This window comes from Salvelinus namaycush, chromosome 3 (genome assembly GCF_016432855.1).
Source record: "Salvelinus namaycush isolate Seneca chromosome 3, SaNama_1.0, whole genome shotgun sequence".
Taxonomy (NCBI): Eukaryota; Metazoa; Chordata; class Actinopteri; order Salmoniformes; family Salmonidae; genus Salvelinus; species Salvelinus namaycush.
The window spans coordinates 91,014,374-91,035,531 of NC_052309.1; the positions used below are offsets into that span (position 1 = coordinate 91,014,374).

The 21,158-nt window shown below is 42.4% G+C and overlaps 2 protein-coding genes across 2 annotated transcripts in view; both read left to right on the forward strand.

The window, feature by feature from the left end:
- The first annotated feature begins 25 nt into the window (after positions 1-25).
- LOC120042305 (fructosamine 3 kinase related protein) lies at positions 26-4,780 on the forward strand. The gene is made up of 6 exons (XM_038987128.1): positions 26-312; positions 959-1,110; positions 1,587-1,678; positions 2,708-2,781; positions 3,084-3,206; positions 3,931-4,780. The coding sequence occupies exons 1-6, from the start codon at positions 172-174 to the stop codon at positions 4,270-4,272; spliced, it is 924 nt and encodes a 307-aa protein (XP_038843056.1). The 5' UTR covers positions 26-171; the 3' UTR covers positions 4,273-4,780.
- A 751-nt stretch (positions 4,781-5,531) lies between these two features.
- tbcd (tubulin folding cofactor D) overlaps positions 5,532-21,158 on the forward strand; it is a gene marked incomplete at its 3' end in the record, with an annotated part of 62,722 nt that continues 47,095 nt past the window's right edge. The window contains 9 exon segments of the mRNA XM_038988712.1: positions 5,532-5,644; positions 5,963-6,155; positions 6,367-6,417; positions 6,526-6,623; positions 9,263-9,364; positions 12,457-12,603; positions 12,719-12,774; positions 13,152-13,284; positions 18,821-18,866. Of these exon segments, the coding sequence (XP_038844640.1) occupies positions 5,972-6,155; positions 6,367-6,417; positions 6,526-6,623; positions 9,263-9,364; positions 12,457-12,603; positions 12,719-12,774; positions 13,152-13,284; positions 18,821-18,866 (817 nt within the window).

A 21,158-nucleotide genomic window follows, 5' to 3' on the forward strand; every position in this document is an offset into this window, starting at 1 on the left:
CATTGAATCACTTCCTTTTCCTTCGAAAACAAGCCACGCCTTCTTCCACCCAGTTGTCAAAACATAAACAGACAGCTGCAGGAGTGGGAGTCAACCCTAAAGAAGTTTGGGAGTCAAACAAGAACAATAGGTTCTTCTTCGAGCGTTTGGAGAGCATCTTGGAGAACAGCCATGGAAGCTCAGCTAAAGAAGGAGCTGGGAACCTCCATGCTGAAGTCAACTGGCCATTCTGGAGGAGGTTGTATCAGCCAGGGACAGAGCTTTGATACTGACCACGGGAGAGTGTTTGTCAAGATCAACCACAAGAGTCAGGTTCTTCATTTACTTCATTACTAATTCCATACTGCATGCCTTTACATTGACATATGAAGTCACTCAGAATAGACTAGCACTGTAAAATAGTAGCCTAATAAGGATCATTTGTTAGAAATATCAAACAATATTTTGTTGCAGGCTATTTGGCTACACGCTATTCAAATGAATTACAGTAGTCAGCACTCTGAGAGCAAAGGATTAGGATTCACAATAGAGCCATCCAGTCATGTGATGGCCAAATCAGATCGCTGTTGTTGTGCACAGAGCTGGAGGGTTTTATGTGATGGGCAGTCCTAATCCTGACCTCTGAAACGTCATGAACTGCCTTCTCTGAAGGCTGCTAGACTACTTCCATGGTAGGTGTAGTGCAGTGGAGGCTGCTGAAGGGAGGACGGCTCATAATAATGGCCGGAATGGGGTTAATGGAATGGCATCAAATGTATATACCATGCGTTTGATAGCATTCCATTCACTCCGTTCCAGCCATTAAACTCCATTTCAGCCATTATTATGAGCCGTCCTCCCCCCAGCAGCCTCCACTGGTGTCATGACTTTTTCTGTACAATACATTTCATCACAAAGGTATGGTGTAATTCCTTGGTCAATGTCATGATGATCATCACGTCTTATCCTCGTCCCCCAGGCAAAGCGTATGTTTGATGGGGAGTTGGCTAGCTTGGAAGCGATCGTCATGACAGACACAGTGAAGGTCCCCAAGCCTGTCAAGGTGATAGAGCTGGATACAGGAGGGGCTGTGTTAGTCATGGAACATGTTGACATGAGTGGTCTCAGCAGGTAAGAGAATCTCCTCATACACTGTATAATACACGTCTTTGACCTTTCTTTCCTTCTTCTTCTGCTTATTCTTCATCTTCTTCCTTTATCTTCTTCTTCTTTATATTCTTCTTTCTTTGTCTTCTTCTTTCTTCATCTTCTTTCTTTATCTAATTCTTCTTTCTTTATCTTCTTCTTTCTTTATCTTCTTCTTTCATTATCTTCTTCTTTCTTTATCTTCTTCTTCTTTCTTTATCTTCTTCTTTCTTTCTTTATCTTCTTATTTCTATCTTCTTCTTTCATTGTCTTCTTCTTTCATTGTCTTCTTCTTCTTTCTTTATCTTCTTCTTTCATTGTCTTCTTCTTTCTTTATCTTCTTCTTTCATTGTCTTCTTCCTGTTCTTCTTCTTCTGTATGCATTTGTTAAGTATTATTGTTATGTCTTACTTTATTGTGTTGATTGAGTGTGTTAATGATGATCTGATTGATTCCCTCAGGCACTCTAAGCAGCTGGGAGAGTGTCTGGCTGATCTGCACCTACACAACCAGAGACAAAGGGACAGAGAGAACAAGGAACAGCAGATAGTTGGTAACTCACCTAGTCCATTGATTGAGTGATTGATTGATTTTGTGGTAAAACAATTCATACAGCTTAAAACAGTTTAAAAGTCTAGCTTTCTCACATATACAACATCAGACTACTGCATGCCTTCACCCACCACTCTATTAAATGGAAATGGAAAAAGGAGCTGATGTTCCTGTCATTTAAATGTAAACAGGAAAAGGAGCTGATGTTCCTGTCATTTAAATGTAAACAGGAAAAGGAGCTGATGTTCCAGTCATTTTAAATGGTAACAGGAAAAGGAGCTGATGTTCCAGTCATTTAAATGTAAACAGGAAAAGGAGCTGATGTTCCAGTCATTTTAAATGTAACAGGAAAAGGAGCTGATGTTCCAGTCATTTTAAATGGTAACAGGAAAAGGAGCTGATGTTCCAGTCATTTTAAATGGTAACAGGAAAAGGAGCTGATGTTCCTGTCATTTAAATGTAAACAGGAAAAGGAGCTGATGTTCCAGTCATTTTAAATGTAACAGGAAAAGGAGCTGATGTTCCAGTCATTTTAAATGGTAACAGGAAAAGGAGCTGATGTTCCTGTAATTTTAACAGGAAAAGGAGCTGATGTTCCTGTAATTTTAAATGGTAACAGGAAAAGGAGCTGATGTTCCTGTCATTTTAAATGGTAACAGGAAAAGGAGCTGATGTTCCTGTCATTTTAACAGGAAAAGGAGCTGATGTTCCTGTCATTTTAAATGGTAACAGGAAAAGGAGCTGATGTTCCAGTCATTTTAAATGGTAACAGGAAAAGGAGCTGATGTTCCTGTCATTTTCACAGGAAAATGAGCTGATGTTTCTGTCATTTTAAATGTAAACAGGAAAAGGACCTGATGTTCCTGTCATTTTAAATGTAACAGGAAAAGGAGCTGATGTTCCAGTCATTTTAAATGGTAACAGGAAAAGGAGCTGATGTTCCTGTCATTTTCACAGGAAAAGGAGCTGATGTTCCTGTCATTTTCACAGGAAAAGGAGCTGATGTTTCTGTCATTTTAAATGTACACAGGAAAAGGACCTGATGTTCCTGTCATTGACCATTTTGGGTTCCAGGTTCCCACATGCTGTGGATACCTCCCTCAGGTGAGCTACTATGCAACAGATCATCTGATATTGGGAGACACAACTAGATTTCCACCTTTCCCAATAGTGAATACGAGACTGGAATATGTGGTAACGTGGGATTTAAACTGTATGCTATAAATCTAAATAAAGATAGTTCCACACTCTATATACAGCTCCAAGTCATTTATTGGTTAAACCACCAACGTCTCTGTGCCTTCAACATGGGATTTAAAGACCAACTGGATGAGAAAACCTGCCTATTTCTAATGACATTTATCAGAGTTCCACTTTCTAACCTCTCTTTGTCTCTCTCTCATCAGGAGAATGAGTGGCAGAGTGACTGGGTAACATTCTACTCTCAGCACAGACTACAGCACCAACTCAACATGGTGGAGAAGTCTTATGGAGACAGAGAGGCCAGGGAACTATGGTCCCAGCTACAGGTATAACTATATAACTAGGTAACTACAGGGAGCGATGGTCCCAGCTACAGGTAACTATGTAACTAGGTAACTACAGGGAACTATGATCCCAGCTACAGGTAACTATAGAACTAGGTAACTACAGGGAACTATGGTCCCAGCTACAGGTAACAATATAACTAGGTCACTACAGGGAACTATGGTCCAAGCTACAGGTAACAATATAACTAGGTAACTACAGGGAACTATGGTCCAAGCTACAGGTAACAATATAACTAGGTAACTACAGGGAACTATGGTCCCAGCTACAGGTAACTATAGAACTAGGTAACTACAGGGAACTATGGTCCCAGCTACAGGTAGCAATATAACTAGGTCACTACAGGGAACTATGGTCCAAGCTACAGGTAACTATATAACTAGGTAACTACAGGGAACTATGGTCCAAGCTACAGGTAACAATATAACTAGGTAACTACAGGGAATTATGGTCCCAGCTACAGGTAACAATATAACTAGGTAACTACAGGGAACTATGGTCCCAGCTACAGGTAACAATATAACTAGGTAACTACAGGGAACTGTTAAAACAATAACACAGACTACAGCACCAGCTCCATAAGGTTCTATACTATCCCCAATCCCAAACCAAGCCCTTACTCCTATACCTTATGTACTTTTTGGGATCCGAGAGGACTTTATGGGTGATTGATCTTCTGTCTGATATCTCCTCTCCTCTCCTTAGCTGAAAATCCCTCAGCTGTTTACCGACATCGAGGTGTTCCCCGCCCTGCTTCACGGGGACCTGTGGGGGGGAAACGTAGCAGAGTGTTCCGACGGCCCTGTCATTTTCGACCCCGCCTCCTTCTATGGCCACTCTGAGTATGAGCTGGGTATCGCCGGGATGTTCGGAGGGTTCAGCGACTCCTTCTACTCTGGGTATCACAACAAGATCCCCAAGGCCCCGGGGTTTGAGAAGAGGAATCAGCTGTATCAACTCTTCCACTATCTGAACCACTGGAATCACTTTGGTGGAGGATACAGAGGGTCCTCACTGAGGATCATGAAGGATCTGGTCAAATACTGACCACTGATCATATATGTACAGTGGCATAATATACAACTACACTACCCATAATGCTCTGTAAAACATAGACACAGAATGACACTGACCAGCTTGAATGACCTCACAAAGTCTTACACTACAGCCTAGTCTTCCATCCAGAAGGGAACAAATCAATTTTGGGGTGAAAATATTAGTTATTTCGAAAAATCTTTTAACTTGAAAAGCAAGAAACAAGAAAACTATGATGCTATGGTATAGAAGAGAGATTCCACGAAACCCATTCCATATCCCTCTATCTTGAAATGCTTGAGAAATATTTTTTTTTGAGTTAACATTCCCCAGCTGTTTGAAAGCAGAAGTGATTTTAATGCTATAGTGTAAGACTAAACATAGGGTATTGCACAGCCATTTGCTTAATTAAACAACGCAGCAAGCAAGGTTATGATCTGTTTGTGTTGTAACAATTAGCTTTGTTAAAAGCTGTGTTAATACTAAGAATACAATGCTAAATAAAGTACATTACTTCCTGTATCGTGACCAACATACACTACGTTTTGAATACCTCAAAAAGGACAATAACCTAATAAAGGGCACTAGACACTGAGTTTACAAACCACTAGGAACACCTTCCTAATATTGAGTTGCATCCCCCTTTTACCCCCAGTACAGCCTCAATTCGTCAGGCCACGGACTCTACAAGGTGTCAAATGTGTTCCACAGGGATGCTGGCCCATGTTGACTCCAATGCTTCCCACAGTTGTGTCAAGTTGGATGTCCTTTGGGTGGTGGACCATTCTTGATACACACAGGAAACTGTTGAGCTTGAAAAACCCAGCAGCGATGCAGTCCTTGACACAAACCGGTGCGCCTGGCACCTACTACTATACCCCTTTCAAAGGCACTTAAATGTGTCTTGCCCATTCACCCTCTGAATGGCACACATACACAATCCATGCCTCAATTGTCTCAATGGTTAAAACTTTTTTTTTTTTTACCTGTCTCCTCTCCTTTATCTACACTGATTCAAGTGGATTTAACACGTGCTATCAATAAAGGATCATTGCTTTCACCTGGATTCACCTGGTCAGTCTATGTTATGGAAAGAGCAGGCGTTGTTAATGTTTTGTTCATTCAGTGTATTTTTGTTTCTATTTTCATAATATACATGAGGTGAGATAATATGTCCACCTCTGAATATGTCTGATGCGTGAACCTCTTTGGTGTGGCGCGTCCCTCATTAACGAAACGCTTTTTTGTCCCCAATCGCATAACGTACTGTAGGGTGTACAAACGTGCAAACTTCACAACAGATAACATACCTCCGCCACTGCGTGATCATCATTATCTGAAGTTATAATAATACATTTCCCGGACAGAATTTTCACAGCTACAGGTATGAATTCATAAGCCTACGATAACCAAATGTATGAGCTGTGTGTTTTCACTGATCACTCAAATTCTGTTTGATTTCTGTTGCCACTTGCCAACCAACAGTACTAGCTAGTTAGCTAGCATCATTGGCTAGTATCAGCATGAATAGAACCCAAATCATTGACACGCCCATGCTAGAAGTCACACGGTTCTCATCTAGCTATCAAAACTTCAAGGCAAGCTAGCTGCACTTGCTAGCTATTATGTAGACGTGTGTTTATTAAGCATTGGACAGTAGACATGCATATAACAAAGTGCATGAAATGTACCGGTAATCTAGGCAAGTATAATGGCCCAGACCGACATGGATTCCGGGGAGGATGGAGGCGGCGGCAGGGAGCCCGAGGTGATCGCTAAAGTCAGTGTCTTGGGAGGTTTTACCGAGGGCGCTGAGATTCGAGCCCTGATCTCCAGCTTACCAGTGGTTCACGAGAACATCGTGACACTGGAGTCAGCCATAGAGAGGTTTCTCGGTGAGATTCATGCTCTACATGTTTAGTCTGTTGTTGTTTTGGCAAACTTGATCCAGTCTTGCATGGAACAGTCTGTGGGCTTTAGGCATAAATGTGTGTACCATCTACAGACATCAGTTTTAATAATACATTCATAACTTAGACATACCACAATCATAAGCAGTGAAAGAATCGTCAACAACTTTATGTTGACCACTTCATTTTTCTACAGTGATAATGGACCGTTATCAGGAGCAGCCCCATCTTCTGGATCCACATCTGGGTAACAACACAACACACACACAGCACATCACATGCTCTTCTGCTTTAGTGAAACATGGGCTTGTTAGGATAGCATGATGATGACAGTGTTTCTTTCCTGTGACCACAGAGTGGATGTTGAACCTGCTGTTGGAGCTCATCAGGAGTGAACAGTCTCCTCCTCTACTGGTACACCTGGGCTTCAAATTCCTCTACATCATCTCCAAGGTAACTACAGGCAGATTCATCAACATCATCTCCAAGGTAACTACAGGCAGATTCATCTACATCATCTCCAAGGTAACTACAGACAGATGGATTCATCTACATAATCTCCAAGGTAACTACAGACAGATGGATTCATATACATCATCTCCAAGGTAACTAGAGACAGATGGATTCATATACATCATCTCCAAGGTAACTACAGACAGATGGATTCATAAAGTAATCCTTCTAACCCCCCCCCCCCTTAAAAGAGTTAGATGCACTATTGTAAAGTGGTTGTTCCACTGGATATCATAAGGTGAATGCACCAATTTGTAAGTCGCTCTGGATAAGAGCGTCTGCTAAATGACTTAAATGTAAATGTAAATATACATCATCTCCAAGTTAACTACAGACAGATGGATTCATATACATCATCTCCAAGGTAACTACAGACAGATGGATTCATCTACATCATCTCCAAGGTAACTACAGACAGATGGATTCATCTACATCATCTCCAAGGTAACTACAGACAGATTCATCTACATCATCTCCAAGGTAACTACAGACAGATGGATTCATATACATCATCTCCAAGGTAACTACAGACAGATTCATCTACATCATCTCCAAGGTAACTACAGACAGCTGGATTTACCTACATCATCTCCAAGGTAACTACAGACAGATGGATTCATCTACATCATCTCCAAGGTAACTACAGACAGATGGATTCATCTACATCATCTCCAAGGTAACTATTAGACAGATGGATTCATCTACATCATCTCCAAGGTAACTACAGACAGATGGATTCATCTACATCATCTCCAAGGTAACTACAGACAGATGGATTCATCTACATCATCTCCAAGGTAACTACAGACAGCTGGATTTACCTACATAATCTCCAAGGTAACTACAGACAGATGGATTCATCTACATCATCTCCAAGGTAACTACAGACAGCTGGATTTACCTACATAATCTCCAAGGTAACTACAGACAGATGGATTCATCTACATCATCTCCAAGGTAACTACAGACAGCTGGATTCATCTACATCATCTCCAAGGTAACTACAGACAGCTGGATTTACCTACATCATCTCCAAGGTAACTACAGACAGCTGGATTTACCTACATCATCTCCAAGGTAACCACAGACAGATGGATTTACCTACATCATCTCCAAGGTAACTACAGACAGCTGGATTTACCTACATCATCTCCAAGGTAACTACAGACAGCTGGATTTACCTACATCATCTCCAAGGTAACTACAGACAGCTGGATTTACCTACATCATCTCCAAGGTAACCACAGACAGATGGATTTACCTACATCATCTCCAAGGTAACTACAGACAGCTGGATTTACCTACATCATCTCCAAGGTAACTACAGACAGCTGGATTTACCTACATCATCTCCAAGGTAACTACAGACAGCTGGATTTACCTACATCATCTCCAAGGTAACTACAGACAGCTGGATTTACCTACATCATCTCCAAGGTAACTACAGACAGCTGGATTTACCTACATCATCTCCAAGGTAACTACAGACAGCTGGATTTACCTACATCATCTCCAAGGTAACTACAGACAGCTGGATTTACCTACATCATCTCCAAGGTAACTACAGACAGCTGGATTTACCTACATCATCTCCAAGGTAACTACAGACAGCTGGATTTACCTACATCATCTCCAAGGTAACTACAGACAGCTGGATTTACCTACATCATCTCCAAGGTAACTACAGACAGCTGGATTTACCTACATCATCTCCAAGGTAACTACAGACAGCTGGATTTACCTACATCATCTCCAAGGTAACTACAGACAGCTGGATTTACCTACATCATCTCCAAGGTAACTACAGACAGCTGGATTTACCTACATCATCTCCAAGGTAACTACAGACAGCTGGATTTACCTACATCATCTCCAAGGTAACTACAGACAGCTGGATTTACCTACATCATCTCCAAGGTAACTACAGACAGCTGGATTTACCTACATCATCTCCAAGGTAACTACAGACAGATGGATTTACCTACATCATCTCCAAGGTAACTACAGACAGATGGATTCAGCTACATCATCTCCAAGGTAACTACAGACAGCTGGATTCAGCTACATCATCTCCAAGGTAACTACAGACAGCTGGATTTACCTACATCATCTCCAAGGTAACTACAGACAGATGGATTCAGCTACATCATCTCCAAGGTAACTACAGACAGATGGATTCATCTACATCATCTCCAAGGTAACTACAGACAGCTGGATTTACCTACATCATCTCCAAGGTAACCACAGACAGATGTAGCGTTGGTGGTTCGATGAACCATGCTCCTATGATGAGTAACCTTGACTGAGACCTATAGACTCGCTTTAGCTCCCGTAGCTAATGCCTTGGCTTTAGCCCAGTGGGTTAACACTATTGTGTCACTGGATAGCCAGGTTTGAATCCATCTGGTCACACATATAGTACGATTTGAGTTTGTGAAGCCCAGCGTTCTGATGTGTGTGTTGATTCAGTCTTAACCTATGTCCTCAGGCTAAAGTTAGAAGTGTGGTGCTAGCTCAGCTTTCTCAGCCTGAGCAGTTGGGACAGACTCCTCTAACTCAGGTGTTTTTGTCTCCGCCAGGTGAGAGGGTATAAGATCTTCATGCAGCTCTTCCCCCATGAGGTGGCTGATGTCCAGCCAGTCCTGGACCTCCTGTGTCGACAGGACCCCAGAGACCCAGAGGTGAGCCTGAATTTCTTAATTACGAGACGTCAATGGAAGGTGGGTCTATCACGTCCTAGCCCAGTAGCTAATGTTAGACCCCCTGATTTCTCATGTTACAAGACCTCAATGGAAGGATAACCCTTTACTTGAAGGGTACCTTCATAAACTATACATTGATAAACATTACACATTCATAAGTAGAGTATCCATTGCTTTTACCCTCTTGTTGTTCCCTTTCTAGATTAGGCCTATAGGGATTCAACTGTTTACTTTCTAGATTAGGCCTATAGGGATTCAACTGTTTACTTTCTAGATTAGGTCTATAGGGATTCAACTGTTTACTTTCTAGATTAGGTCTATAGGGATTCAACTGTTTACTTTCTAGATTAGGTCTATAGGGATTCAACTGTTTACTTTCTAGATTAGGCCTATAGGGATTTAACTGTTTACTTTCTAGATTAGGTCTATAGGGATTCAACTGTTTACTTTCTAGATTAGGCCTATAGGGATTCAACTGTTTACTTTCTAGATTAGGTCTATAGGGATTCAACTGTTTACTTTCTAGATTAGGCCTATAGGGATTCAACTGTTTACTTTCTAGATTAGGCCTATAGGGATTCAACTGTTTACTTTCTAGATTAGGCCTATAGGGATTCAACTGTTTACTTTCTAGATTAGGTCTATAGGGATTTAACTGTTTACTTTCTAGATTAGACCTATAGGGATTCAACTGTTTACTTTCTAGGTTAGGTCTATAGGGATTCAACTGTTTACTTTCTAGGTTAGGTCTATAGGGATTCAACTGTTTACTTTCTAGATTAGGCCTATAGGGATTCAACTGTTTACTTTCTAGATTAGGTCTATAGGGATTCAACTGTTTACTTTCTAGATTAGGCCTATAGGGATTCAACTGTTTACTTTCTAGATTAGGTCTATAGGGATTCAACTGTTTACTTTCTAGATTAGGTCTATAGGGATTCAACTGTTTACTTTCTAGATTAGGCCTATAGGGATTCAACTGTTTACTTTCTAGATTAGGCCTATAGGGATTCAACTGTTTACTTTCTAGATTAGGTCTATAGGGATTTAACTGTTTACTTTCTAGATTAGACCTATAGGGATTCAACTGTTTACTTTCTAGGTTAGGTCTATAGGGATTCAACTGTTTACTTCCAAGTTGTTTAATGTATTATATGTATAGAAGTTACCTGTTTGTCTCTGTATTGTCCCTGTTTGTATCTTATGGTTACAAATCAAATCAAATGTTATTTGTTACATGCTTCGTTAACAACAGGTGTGGATTTACAGTGAAATGCTTACTTACAGGCCCTTCCCAACAATACAGAGAGAAAAAATTGAGAAATACGTAACGCGTAATAATAAATACACAATGAGTAACGATAACTTGGCTTTATATACGGGGTACCAGTACTGAGTCAATGTACAGGGGTACGAGGTAACTGAGGTACATATGTACATATAACTAGGAATAAAATGTACAGACAGTAGCAGCAGTGTATGTGAGGAGTCAAAAAAAGGAAAATGCAGATAGTCCTGGTATCTATTAGTTAACTATTTAACTAACTATTTAGTAGTCTTATGGATTGGTTAACTATTTAACTAACTATTTAGCAGTCTTATGGATTGGTTAACTATTTAACTATTTAGCATTCTTATGGATTGGTTAACTATTTAACTAACTATTTAGTAGTCTTATGGATTGGTTAACTATTTAATTATTTACCAGTCTTGTGGCTTGGGGGTAGAAGTTGTTCAGGGTCCTGTTGGTTCCAGACTTGGTGCATCGGTACCACTTGCCGTGCGGTAGCAGAGAGAACAGTCTATGACTTGGGTGGCTGGAGTCTTTGACAGTTTTTAGGGCCTTCCTCTGACACCGCCTGTTATAGAGGTCCTGGATGACTGGGAGCTCGGCCCCAGCGATGTACTGGGCCGTACGCACTACCCTCTGTAGCGCCTTGCGTTCGGATGCCAAGCAGTTGCCATACCAGGCGGTGATGCAGCCTGTCAAGATGCTCTCAATGGTGTAGCTGTAGAACTTTTTGAGGGTCTAAGGGCCCATGCCAAATCTTTTCAGCCTCCTGAGAGGGAAGAGGCATTTTCGTGCCCTCTTCACGACTGTGTTGGTGTGTGTGGACCATGATAGATCCTTAGTGATCTGGATACATGAGGGACTTGAAGCTCTTGACCCGCTCCACTACATTCTGTCCATGTAAATGGGGGGCGTGCTCAGCCTTCCGTTTCCTGCAGTCCACAATCGGCTCCTTTGTCTTGCTGACGTTGAGGGAGAGGTTGTTGTCCTGGCACCACACTGCCAGGTCTCTGACCTCCTCCCTTTTTAGTCTGTTTCATCGTCGTCGGTGTTCAGGCCTACCACCGTTGTGTAGTCTGAAAACGTTATGATGGTGTTGGAGTCGTGCGTGGCCATGCAGTCGTGGGTGAACAAGGAGTACAGGAGGTATAGAAGTATGCATCCCTGAGGGGCCCCTGTGTTGAGGGTCAGCGTGGCGGATGTGTTGTTGCCTACCCTCACAGTTCAATACATTTCATTCAAGTCTTTCTCTCCTTGCCCCTTCCTGTCAGACCTGGGAGACCTGTTGCATGTTGCTGCTGTGGCTGTCTATGACCTGTCTGATACCCTTTGACCTTTAACCCTAACCCTCTCTTTCTGCCCCTTCCTGTCAGACCTGGGAGACCCATTGCATGTTGCTGCTGTGGCTGTCTATGACCTGTCTGATACCCTTTGACCTTTAACCCTAACCCTCTCTTTCTGCCCCTTCCTGTCAGACCTGGGAGACCTGTTGCATGTTGCTGCTGTGGCTGTCTATGACCTGTCTGATACCCTTTGACCTTTAACCCTAACCCTCTCTTTCTGCCCCTTCCTGTCAGACCTGGGAGACCCATTGCATGTTGCTGCTGTGGCTGTCTATGACCTGTCTGATACCCTTTGACCTTTAACCCTAACCCTCTCTTTCTGCCCCTTCCTGTCAGACCTGGGAGACCCGCTACATGCTGCTGCTGTGGCTATCTATGACCTGTCTGATACCCTTTGACCTTTAACCCTAACCCTCTCTTTCTGCCCCTTGTGTTAGACCTGGGAGACCCGCTACATGCTGCTGCTGTGGCTATCTATGACCTGTCTGATACCCTTTGACCTCTCCCGTCTTGACGGTCACCTGTCCTCTGACCCCAGCCAGACAAGAGAGCCAATCATGGACCGCATCCTGGCCGTCGCCAAGGTAACTAATTCCAGACTGTCCTGCCTTGGGCAATGTTCAGTCGTGTCCTCCCAGATCCAGTCCTTGTATGATGTATTTAGTTTGTAACTAACCGTTGGTCTGTTGTTATTTCCAGTCTTACCTGATGGTCACTGATAAGTCCAGGGATGCTGCATCTGTGTTGGTATCAAAGTAAGTGTTCAACTTTATTGTTTAAAAAAGGCAACAACATTGGTGATGCGTTTCATGTTTTACCCAGAAGAGGGCGAACTTGTACTTGAAGATGAATAGGTTCATACCTAGGCCACACACACACACACACAGCTTACTGAGTGGTCCTAGCCTGTTGTCATCTAACTGTCTGTGTTTACAGTTCACTGAGTGGTCCTAGTGTGTGGTCGTCTAACTGTCTGTGTTTACAGTTCACTGAGTGGTCCTAGCCTGTTGTCATCTAACTGTCTGTGTTTACAGTTCACTGAGTGGTCCTAGTGTGTGGTCGTCTAACTGTCTGTGTTTACAGTTCACTGAGTGGTCCTAGTGTGTGGTCGTCTAACTGTCTGTGTGTGCAGGTTTGTGACACGTCCTGACGTGAAGCTGAAGCGACTAGGAGACTTCCTGGACTGGAGTCTGACCACCATCTCTCAGGCCAGTGACCAGACCGTGGGAGGTACTGTAATCCTGGACGGGGCCCTGCAGTCTCTGGTATGACACACACACACACACAGTTTGTCTGTCCTCGAGTGTGTGTGTGTTGCAGTGAGCAGGCCTAGTTTACAAGAGCCTACATGTACGGCTGCCATGTTTGTGCGAGATCATAGCCTTTGTGGGTTTGGCAGGTTGGCAGGTGTTTCGTGCTGCACCTGTTGTCAGTGTTTTACGACTGAGGGAGGGAACGTGAAGACATGCCTCTGGTGGTAATTAGCTAGCCTGGTCACAGACCTGTTTTAGGAACTGGTATCCCAGATCCCCAGGGGTTGGCTATACAGCCCAAACAGATCTGGGATCAGTGTAGTAGTCTATAGATATACTGCCGGTAGTCATTACTTTACCAGTGTAGTAGTATATAGATATACTGCTGGTAGTCATTACTTTACCAGTGTAGTAGTATATAGATATACTGCTGGTAGTCATTACTTTACCAGTGTAGTAGTATATAGATATACTGCCGGTAGTCATTACTTTACCAGTGCAGTAGTATATAGATATACTGCCGGTAGTCATTACTTTACCAGTGTAGTAGTATATAGATATACTGCTGGTAGTCATTACTTTACCAGTGCAGTAGTATATAGATATACTGCCGGTAGTCATTACTTTACCAGTGTAGTAGTATATAGATATACTGCTGGTAGTCATTACTTTACCAGTGTAGTAGTATATAGATATACTGCTGGTAGTCATTACTTTACCAGTGTAGTAGTATATAGATATACTGCCGGTAGTCATTACTTTACCAGTGTAGTAGTATATAGATATACTGCTGGTAGTCATTACTTTACCAGTGTAGTAGTATATAGATATACTGCCGGTAGTCAGTACTTTACCAGTGCAGTAGTATATAGATATACTGCTGGTAGTCATTACTTTACCAGTGTAGTAGTATATAGATATACTGCCGGTAGTCAGTACTTTACCAGTGTAGTAGTATATAGATATACTGCTGGTAGTCATTACTTTACCAGTGTAGTAGTATATAGATATACTGCTGGTAGTCATTACTTTACCAGTGTAGTAGTCTATAGATATACTGCCGGTAGTCATTACTTTACCAGTGTAGTAGTATATAGATATACTGCTGGTAGTCATTACTTTACCAGTGTAGTAGTATATAGATATACTGCTGGTAGTCATTACTTTACCAGTGTAGTAGTCTATAGATATACTGCCGGTAGTCATTACTTTACCAGTGCAGTAGTATATAGATATACTGCCGGTAGTCATTACTTTACCAATAGAGGTGCTATGGCCTAACTGCCCACACTAATCCCCAGTCCCTCACTCTCTTCCACTTTGTCTTTCATGTCTTAATGTCCTATAGTTGTGGTTTCACCAACCACCTTGATATAACAGTGTATTGTAGTACATTTTTCCCAGGTCAACTCTTGTGTTGTGTCAGTCTAAGAAGCTAATTTAATGCAGCCCTCAAGCGAGCAGTGTATCAAAGTCATATTATTGGCGTTGAAACTGGCGCTACGTGTTTACAAACGGTCTCTCCTTCTCTCTGTGCTGTGTAATATGACTGGGAGGGGAAACCTGCTTGTCTCTCTCTATGTGGCGCTCAGAGCGTTTAAAACGGGCTCTGTGTGTTCTGACGGCCCTGAGGGGCTTCAACGGGCTCGAGGAAGATCTTTGTTTTGCACAGTTGCGTTTTGAATTTGGCCATGCAGCAAAACTTTAAAGAGCCGATGAGAAATGGGGAGTGAGAAAAGAGACTGAGAGAATGGCATTAGAAGAGTAGTTAAAATGAACCTTTAACACACGGCAGTCCTCGCTGCAACTTGTAATGACATCCAGAAGGTAGAGGTTAGTGGTGATGTAATCCCAGACAACATGTAATGACATCCAGAAGGTAGAGGTTAGTGGTGATGTAATCCCAGACAACATGTAATGACATCCAGAAGGTAAAGGTTAGTGGTGATTTAATCCCAGACAACATGTAATGACATCCAGAAGGTAGAGGTTAGTGGTGATGTAATCCCAGACAACATGTACTGACATCCAGAGGTTAGTGGTGATTTAATCCCAGACAACATGTAATGACATCCAGAAGGTAGAGGTTAGTGGTGATTTAATCCCAGACAACATGTAATGACATCCAGAAGGTAGAGGTTAGTGTTGCTGTAATCCCAGACAACATGTTTGGACATCCAGAAGGTAAAGGTTAGTGGTGATTTAATCCCAGACAACATGTAATGACATCCATAAAGTAGAGGTTAGTGGTGATTTAATCCCAGACTACATGTAATGACATCCAGAAGGTAGAGGTTAGTGGTGATTTAATCCCAGACAACATGTAATGACATCCAGAAGGTAGAGGTTAGTGGTGATTTAATCCCAGACAACATGTAATGACATCCAGAAGGTAGAGGTTAGTGTTGCTGTAATCCCAGACAACATGTTTGGACATCCAGAAGGTAAAGGTTAGTGGTGATTTAATCCCAGACAACATGTAATGACATCCATAAAGTAGAGGTTAGTGGTGATTTAATCCCAGACTACATGTAATGACATCCAGAAGGTAGAGGTTAGTGGTGATTTAATCCCAGACAACATGTAATGACATCCAGAAGGTAGAGGTTAGTGGTGATTTAATCCCAGACAACATGTAATGACATCCAGAAGGTAGAGGTTAGTGGTGATTTAATCCCAGACAACATGTAATGACATCCAGAAGGTAGAGGTTAGTGGTGATGTAATCCCAGACAACATGTAATGACATCCAGAAGGTAGAGGTTAGTGGTGATGTAATCCCAAACAACATGTAATGACATCCAGAGGTTAGTGGTGATTTAATCCCAGACAACATGTAATGACATCCAGAAGGTAGAGGTTAGTGGTGGTTTAATCCCAGACAACATGTAATGACATCCAGAAGGTAGAGGTTAGTGTTGCTGTAATCCCAGACAACATGTTTGGACATCCAGAAGGTAAAGGTTAGTGGTGATTTAATCCCAGACAACATGTAATGACATCCATAAAGTAGAGGTTAGTGGTGATTTAATCCCAGACTACATGTAATGACATCCAGAAGGTAGAGGTTAGTGGTGATTTAATCCCAGACAACATGTAATGACATCCAGAAGGTAGAGGTTAGTGGTGATTTAATCCCAGACAACATGTAATGACATCCAGAAGGTAGAGGTTAGTGTTGCTGTAATCCCAGACAACATGTTTGGACATCCAGAAGGTAAAGGTTAGTGGTGATTTAATCCCAGACAACATGTAATGACATCCATAAAGTAGAGGTTAGTGGTGATTTAATCCCAGACTACATGTAATGACATCCAGAAGGTAGAGGTTAGTGGTGATTTAATCCCAGACAACATGTAATGACATCCAGAAGGTAGAGGTTAGTGGTGATTTAATCCCAGACAACATGTAATGACATCCAGAAGGTAGAGGTTAGTGGTGATTTAATCCCAGACAACATGTAATGACATCCAGAAGGTAGAGGTTAGTGGTGATGTAATCCCAGACAACATGTAATGACATCCAGAAGGTAGAGGTTAGTGGTGATGTAATCCCAAACAACATGTAATGACATCCAGAGGTTAGTGGTGATTTAATCCCAGACAACATGTAATGACATCCAGAAGGTAGAGGTTAGTGGTGGTTTAATCCCAGACAACATGTAATGACATCCAGAAGGTAGAGGTTAGTGGTGGTTTAATCCCAGACAACATGTAATGACATCCAGAAGGTAGAGGTTAGTGGTGATGTAATCCCAAACAACATGTAATGACATCCAGAGGTTAGTGGTGATTTAATCCCAGACAACATGTAATGACATCCAGAAGGTAGAGGTTAGTGGTGGTTTAATCCCAGACAACATGTAATGACATCCAGAAGGTAGAGGTTAGTGGTGATGTAATCCCAAACAACATGTAATGACATCCAGAGGTTAGTGGTGATTTAATCCCAGACAACATGTAATGACATCCAGAAGGTAGAGGTTAGTGGTGATTTAATCCCAGACAACATGTAATGACATCCAGAAGGTAGAGGTTAGTGGTGATTTAATCCCAGACAACATGTAATGACATCCAGAAGGTAGAGGTTAGTAGTGATGTAATCCCAGACTACATGTAATGACATCCAGAAGGTAGAGGTTAGTGGTGATTTAATCCCAGACAACATGTAATGACATCCAGAAGGTAGAGGTTAGTGTTGCTGTAATCCCAGACAACATGTAATGACATCCAGAAGGTAAAGGTTAGTGGTGATTTAATCCCAGACAACATGTAATGACATCCATAAAGTAGAGGTTAGTGGTGATTTAATCCCAGACTACATGTAATGACATCCAGAAGGTAGAGGTTAGTGGTGATTTAATCCCAGACAACATGTAATGACATCCAGAAGGTAGAGGTTAGTGGTGATGTAATCCCAAACAACATGTAATGACATCCAGAGGTTAGTGGTGATTTAATCCCAGACAACATGTAATGACATCCAGAAGGTAGAGGTTAGTGGTGGTTTAATCCCAGACAACATGTAATGACATCCAGAAGGTAGAGGTTAGTGGTGGTTTAATCCCAGACAACATGTAATGACATCCAGAAGGTAGAGGTTAGTGGTGATGTAATCCCAAACAACATGTAATGACATCCAGAGGTTAGTGGTGATGTAATCCCAGACAACATGTAATGACATCCAGAAGGTAGAGGTTAGTGGTGATTTAATCCCAGACAACATGTAATGACATCCAGAAGGTAAAGGTTAGTGGTGATGTAATCCCAGACAACATGTAATGACATCCAGAAGGTAGAGGTTAGTGGTGATTTAATCCCAGACAACATGTAATGACATCCAGAAGGTAGAGGTTAGTGGTGATTTAATCCCAGACAACATGTAATGACATCCAGAAGGTAGAGGTTAGTGGTGATTTAATCCCAGACAACATGTAATGACATCCAGAAGGTAGAGGTTAGTGGTGATTTAATCCCAGACAACATGTAATGACATCCAGAAGGTAGAGGTTAGTGGTGATTTAATCCCAGACAACATGTAATGACATCCAGAAGGTAGAGGTTAGTGGTGATTTAATCCCAGACAACATGTAATGACATCCAGAAGGTAGAGGTTAGTGGTGATTTAATCCCAGACAACATGTAATGACATCCAGAAGGTAGAGGTTAGTGGTGATTTAATCCCAGACAACATGTAATGACATCCAGAAGGTAGAGTTTAGTGGCGATTTAATCCCAGACTACATGTAATGACATCCAGAAGGTAGAGGTTAGTGGTGATGTAATCCCAGACTACATGTAATGACATCCAGAAGGTAGAGGTTAGTGGTGATGTAATCCCAGACAACATGTTGACCCTCAAAAGGGGAGGAGCCACAACGTTATGAACAAAACAGGTGTTGGAATTTCACATCTTTAAAGGAAAATGTATTATTTCGATCTCATCCATGATATTGATGTTTTGCCCTCGCTCTCCTGTCTCACCTCTCTCTCCTGTCTCACCTCTCTTATGTCTCACCTGTCTCTCCTGTCTCCCGTCTGTCTTTTAGGCCCAGCTATTCAAGCATGGCAAGAGAGATGACTTTCTCCAGTACGGTAAGAATGTCCTTCAATAGTTGCTTTTTGATCAGCCATTTGACTTTATCCATTGTGATAAGTAGTTGTCTTACCACCAACGTAGTGGTGAGCACATTAAACCAGTCTCTTTCCTGTAGTGTGTTGTCTTACCAACGTAGTGGTGAGCACATTAAACCAGCCTCTTTCCTGTAGTGTGTTGTCTTGCCAACGTGGTGGTGAGCACATTAAACCAGTCTCTTTCCTGTAGTGTGTTGTCTTACCAACGTAGTGGTGAGCACATTAAACCAGTCTCTTTCCTGTAGTGTGTTGTCTTACCAACGTAGTGGTGAGCACATTAAACCAGCCTCTTTCCTGTAGTGTGTTGTCTTGCCAACGTAGTGGTGAGCACATTAAACCAGTCTCTTTCCTGTAGTGTGTTGTCTTACCAACGTGGTGGTGAGCACATTAAACCAGTCTCTTTCCTGTAGTGTGTTGTCTTACCAACGTAGTGGTGAGCACATTAAACCAGCCTCTTTCCTGTAGTGTGTTGTCTTACCAACGTAGTGGTGAGCACATTAAACCAGCCTCTTTCCTGTAGTGTGTTGTCTTACCAACGTGGTGGTGAGCACATTAAACCAGCCTCTTTCCTGTAGTGTGTTGTCTTGCCAACGTAGTGGTGAGCACATTAAACCAGCCTCTTTCCTGTCGTGTGTTGTCTTACCAACGTAGTGGTGAGCACATTAAACCAGTCTCTTTCCTGTAGTGTGTTGTCTTGCCAACGTAGTGGTGAGCACATTAAACCAGTCTCTTTCCTGTAGTGTGTTGTCTTGCCAACGTAGTGGTGAGCACATTAAACCAGCCTCTTTCCTGTAGTGTGTTGTCTTGCCAACGTAGTGGTGAGCACATTAAACCAGCCTCTTTCCTGTAGTGTGTTGTCTTACCAACGTGGTGGTGAGCACATTAAACCAGCCTCTTTCCTGTAGTGTGTTGTCTTGCCAACGTAGTGGTGAGCACATTAAACCAGCCTCTTTCCTGTAGTGTGTTGTCTTGCCAACGTAGTGGTGAGCACATTAAACCAGCCTCTTTCCTGTAGTGTGTTGTCTTGCCAACGTAGTGGTGAGCACATTAAACCAGCCTCTTTCCTGTAGTGTGTTGTCTTGCCAACGTAGTGGTGAGCACATTAAACCAGCCTCTTTCCTGTAGTGTGTTGTCTTACCAACGTAGTGGTGAGCACATTAAACCAGCCTCTTTCCTGTAGTGTGTTGTCTTACCAACGTAGTGGTGAGCACATTAAACCAGTCTCTTTCCTGTAGTGTGTTGTCTTACCAACGTGGTGGTGAGCACATTAAACCAGCCTCTTTCCTGTAGTGTGTTGTCTTGCCAACGTAGTGGTGAGCACATTAAACCAGTCTCTTTCCTGTAGGGTGTTGTCTTACCAACGTAGTGGTGAGCACATTAAACCAGCCTCTTTCCTGTAGTGTGTTGTCTTGCCAACGTAGTGGTGAGCACATTAAACCAGCCTCTTTCCTGTAGTGTGTTGTCTTACCAACGTGGTGGTGAGCACATTAAACCAGCCTCTTTCCTGTAGTGTGTTGTCTTGCCAACGTAGTGGTGAGCACATTAAACCAGCCTCTTTCCTGTAGTGTGTTGTCTTACCAACGTAGTGGTGAGCACATTAAACCAGCCTCTTTCCTGTAGTGTGTTGTCTTGCCAACGTAGTGGTGAGCACATTAAACCAGCCTCTTTCCTGTAGTGTGTTGTCTTGCCAACGTAGTGGTGAGCACATTAAACCAGCCTCTTTCCTGTAGGGTGTTGTCTTGCCAACGTAGTGGTGAGCACATTAAACCAGCCTCTTTCCTGTAGGGTGTTGTCTTACCAACGTAGTAGTGAGCACATTAAACCAGCCTCTTTCCTGTAGTGTGTTGTCTTACCAACGTGGTGGTGAGCACATTAAACCAGTCTCTTTCCTGTAGTGTGTTGTCTTACCAACGTAGTGGTGAGCACATTAAACCAGCCTCTTTCCTGTAGGGTGTTGTCTTACCAACGTAGTGGTGAGCACATTAAACCAGCCTCTTTCCTGTAGTGTGTTGTCTTACCAACGTAGTGGTGAGCACATTAAACCAGCCTCTTTCCTGTAGTGTGTTGTCTTGCCAACGTAGTGGTGAGCACATTAAACCAGCCTCTTTCCTGTAGTGTGTTGTCTTGCCAACGTAGTGGTGAGCACATTAAACCAGCCTCTTTCCTGTAGTGTGTTGTCTTACCAACGTAGTGGTGAGCACATTAAACCAGCCTCTTTCCTGTAGTGTGTTGTCTTACCAACGTAGTGGTGAG